We start from the raw sequence: 4,270 nt of genomic DNA on the forward strand, positions 1-4,270 counted from the left end.
AATGGTTTGCATCCTTCAGGAATTTCAACTTTCTCAGCAACCATGATACTTACGGCATAGGGCATCTGTTGTCCCCATCGTAAGGCTTGTTCTTCATCCTGGAACCCCTCTGGGTTTCCCGGCAATCTGGACCATAAGGTGTTATTTACCATGTCAATCTGTATGGCAAATCGGTGCAGAAGGTCATTACCTATATACATTTGATACCGTGATTCATTTATCACGATGAAAACGTGCTCCGTAGTTTTACTTCCTATGGAGATAGATAAAACACATCTTGCAACAATATTATGACTCTGGAAATCTCCATCCAGATCATGAACCCATTGGTCCTGTAGAGAGGAACTTTTAATCATTTTAGGGTTGGTGATCTGTTTTAAAAGTCCTAGGCTTATGTAACTCGCTTCGGATTTCAGATCCAACTTGGCATATTTCACCCGGGCTATATTGTTTACCTGTACGGGAATCAATAAATTGTCATTGACCTTTTCAATCCGTACCATCGATTGAATGTGCCTGGTCAGGTCCAAGACTTCTTGATTCCCCCTTTCAAGAGAAATGGTTAATAGATCATCATCCAGAGTTACCTTTTTGATTTTGTCCCTCTGGATGGTAATGGTGCGAGCAGCACCATTGATATCTTCCTCGGGCTTACCATTCTTCAGGATTGTGACCTCCGGTATTTGATTGTTCCTGAAATGCACTTCAATAGAGTTAGGTTTCTCTTCAATCTCGTGACAACTGCGTTGTGCTTGTGTGTTGCAAGAGTATTCATAGGCAATAGGTGCCTTCACCTGAGTCCATACTGCTTCATTAATGAAATCAACTATGGGACTCAATCTTTTTAATAAATCGATTCCTATGATCATCCGATCATATGGAAGATCCACAATCAATGTGGGATGTCTAATTGTTTTCTTGCCAATCTTAAATGTCAACCAGGATGTTCCTTTTACCTGTAAGGCATTTCCACCTACACTTATCAAAGAGCCATCAAATGACCTTAATCGTGGCTTCTTTAATGTTAAATCTGAAACTTGTTTGAAATAGGTGTAAGATAAAATGGTGGCTTGTGATCCAGTATCTATTAATCCTTTGATTGGTCCGATAAGTTCATTTTGTAGATACATGTCCACAAAGTATCGGCCATCCACCTGCAACAAATCACAGAGAAAGTTAGGATGTTTACCCATCTGCTGTCTGAAAGGTTGACCTCTCTGCAGCTCCGTGACCTCTGCATTCCTGAGTCTCCCAGGACAAGCTGGAGGAGCAGCGTTAGCCCCCCCCTTTGGGACAAGCTGTGTGACATCACAAATCACAGCTGGCTCATGGCTAGATGCTGGGACGATGTGATTACACATTGGAACAGACATCTGGTCATATGAATTGACATCACTAGACTGCAAGACAAATGACATATTAGACATTTCCCCCCTGGCCCTAATTTCAGGGTCAGGGGTACTGCAAGGAAATAAAGAATTAGGAATCACATCAGATTCTACCACAATCAATTTAATATCCTTACAGTGGCCTGGGTTCTGACCCGGCCCAATCTGCTTTATGCTGTTACATTGCTGGGACCGGCAGTTGCCCCTAAAAAAGGATTAGGCTGTTTTTCTGGGGATAACTGGGACAACTTACTTACCATATTGCTCAGCTGGGCCACTTGCTCTACCAGCTGATCAAACCTGTTTGGTTTGGGCACATTTTGGCTTTGTTGGGCACCCTGGTTATTGGTAGGTGACCTACTCCTGGGTGAATTCAAGGATTCCTGCCTATCTTCCCTCTGTTGTCTGGGCCTATTATCCCAACGTCTATAACCCTGATAAACTCGATTGTTATAGGACCTATATCCCTGGGGAACGTTATTGTAATAGGGACGGTAGTTAGACTTCCCATTACCTGAATTATTCCCCTCTGATCCATTATTATTTTGGGGTTTGGTCTGTTTGGGCGGTCCTACCTGTTGTTGCTGGGCTTGTTGAGAAGGTCCTGTAGACTCAGGGAACCTTCGTGGCTGGCTTTCAAATCCCAAGTTAGGGTTTACCTTAGCTTCAGCTACCTTTTGCTCTGGGGAATTTTTAAACCTTCTCTCACCTGTTGTATGGCACTCACTGATATTATACAGCATTGTGGCAGCCGTCACCAACCTATCCAAGGGAGCATCAATATCCAGATCTCTGGCTAAGTTAAGTTTGATCTGGGTTGGCATAGCATCATAGAATAACTGCTTGAATTCTTCAGATTCCCAATTTGGGGATCTATATGCCAACCCATAGGCATTTTTGAGGACAGAGAGGAATTCACGGGGACTCTGATTGGGTCTACACGTAAGGCTATATATGTCCCGTTTTGCAGCAGTAGTGGTTCGGTATGGTCCGAATTCCAATTTAACCTCATGCAAAACACTTGGCCAATCTTGTACTCCTCTCTCCTTAAAGGATGTAAAGTAATGACGATATCTATCATCAAATGCCCATGGAAGAAACCTAATCCGGTCAGCATCAGAGTATAACTTTAAAGAATCCATAGTGGATTCATACAGTTCTAAGTGATTGGCTATCTGAGATGAACCTTTCTTGGAAAATTTGGATACTGTACTATTTAAAAACTTAATTATGCTGGAGGAGCACTGATCCTTTTCTGAATATTGGGAATTTTTCTTCTTAGAAACCACCTCAGCATACGTTGGTCGCCTGTGATTCTGCGGCAAGGAATAAGTCACACGCTTCCCCACATCACCGTCAGACTCACATGCACTTTCACAACTTTCATGAAACTTATATCGCACAGGTGATTTAACCCTAACCCTAACATGTCTATCCAGGGGAACATGAGGAGAGACACTTCTAGGGGCTTCCATGATATCAACACCTAGTAAGGTGGTTACAGTTTGGAATGCCCGACTTAATTGGGTTAATGCCTCCTGTTTAATCATGCCAACACTTTCAGGTTGCTGAGTGTTTTGGATGGGGTCTGCTGTAAAAGCATGTGATGACATGTCTGGATATTGGGGAGTAAGAAATGGAGGGTCAGGAGATCTCACAGTGTTAGATGGATCCCTTTCAGCATTGACTATATTATGGGCGGATTCATCTGTCTGTTTAATTTTGGAATACTGGAGATATAAATCCTCTAAATCACTTTTTGCCTTTTGGTATGCATCAAGGCTGAGACTAAGGTTGTACTCTAAGTCTTTGATCTTCGCTTCTGCGGATTTTAGTTCTGATTCCATTTTGGATACATATATTTTTGTACCCATTATAGACTCATACCTAGTTTTAGAAAGAGTACTGACTGCCAACAATGCATACAAAACAGGTGGCAATGCACATAAGAGGTGTTGGTCCCTCTTGGTATTATCATTTGCCAAATCCATATAGGTCAGGTATCTATCAACCATGCCACCTAACTTCCATACATCACAACGTTCTTCAAAGGCTCTTGCTTGCAACTCATTAGTCCATTCATCTATATTTTTATCTAACTTCAAACGGGAATAAACATAATTGATAACCTTAGAGATTATCTTTCCTGGGTCAGATGGATTATCTGCTAAAACCTGGCCATTACCTGGGTCGCTGCCTGTTACGCTCATGATTCTGATCAATATTCAATAACAACAACAATTTGACTTGCCAATAAGGATTAAAGAATATTTTCACTAATTGCACAAATTGGTTATAGAAATATCTCAATCAATCTCAGCAGTGCCTCCAAAATATGTCGGGTATTTATTTCATATAAGATATGAAATCATAAAAATTATGATTTCATATTTTATGAAATATATAAAAAAATGAAAAATGAAAAATTTAATTGGCGGACATATAAACGCCAGTTCTTTTATTGATGAGATCTAAAGTTAATTTGTGCAGCTAATGAAACAGGGTGCAATTAATTATACAAAATATAATTTATTATAAATACAAGCAGTACAAATGGCATACAAGTGAATACAAAGATAATATGAAAATTGACCATAAGATGGTGCTCCACCGTTTACAGGCTGACCTAAGTACAATACAATATTACTTTTTCCTTTTATCAAATTATTACCGATTAATATACTGGTAATCAAAATATTATAATGCAACAACAACAAAAAAAACTATAGAAATGAATCTGTGGAAAATCCCTTATGCTCAATCAGAGAATATGGCAGTAAGAGACACCTTATAAATACGCCCGTTGACCTAACTACGGATAATAAAATCCGATCAGAGATTCCACTCTGATAGCAATATTACAGAAATTCTAATGATGTGCA

At 40.0% G+C, this 4,270-nt stretch overlaps 1 protein-coding gene across 1 annotated transcript; it reads right to left on the reverse strand.

The window, feature by feature from the left end:
* Positions 1-1,452: 1,452 nt before the first annotated feature.
* On the reverse strand, positions 1,453-2,817 carry LOC122924545. The gene is made up of 3 exons (XM_044275763.1): positions 2,755-2,817; positions 1,832-2,704; positions 1,453-1,461 (listed from the first exon to the last, which is right to left on the reverse strand). Exons 1-3 carry the CDS (start codon positions 2,815-2,817, stop codon positions 1,453-1,455), a joined length of 945 nt encoding a protein of 314 aa, XP_044131698.1.
* Positions 2,818-4,270: the final 1,453 nt, after the last annotated feature.

The sequence above is a fragment of the Bufo gargarizans genome, chromosome 1 (genome assembly GCF_014858855.1).
Source record: "Bufo gargarizans isolate SCDJY-AF-19 chromosome 1, ASM1485885v1, whole genome shotgun sequence".
Classification (NCBI taxonomy): Eukaryota; Metazoa; Chordata; class Amphibia; order Anura; family Bufonidae; genus Bufo; species Bufo gargarizans.

Bases quoted from the DNA above. Each gene is read 5' to 3' on its own strand.
- LOC122924545 (XM_044275763.1), bottom strand. From the start codon at position 2,817: ATGTTAGGGTTAGGGTTAAATCACCTGTGCGATATAAGTTTCATGAAA. The intron at 2,705-2,754 runs GTGAGTCTGACG...TCCTTGCCGCAG, and splicing joins TGAAAGTTGTGAAAGTGCAT to AATCACAGGCGACCAACGTA.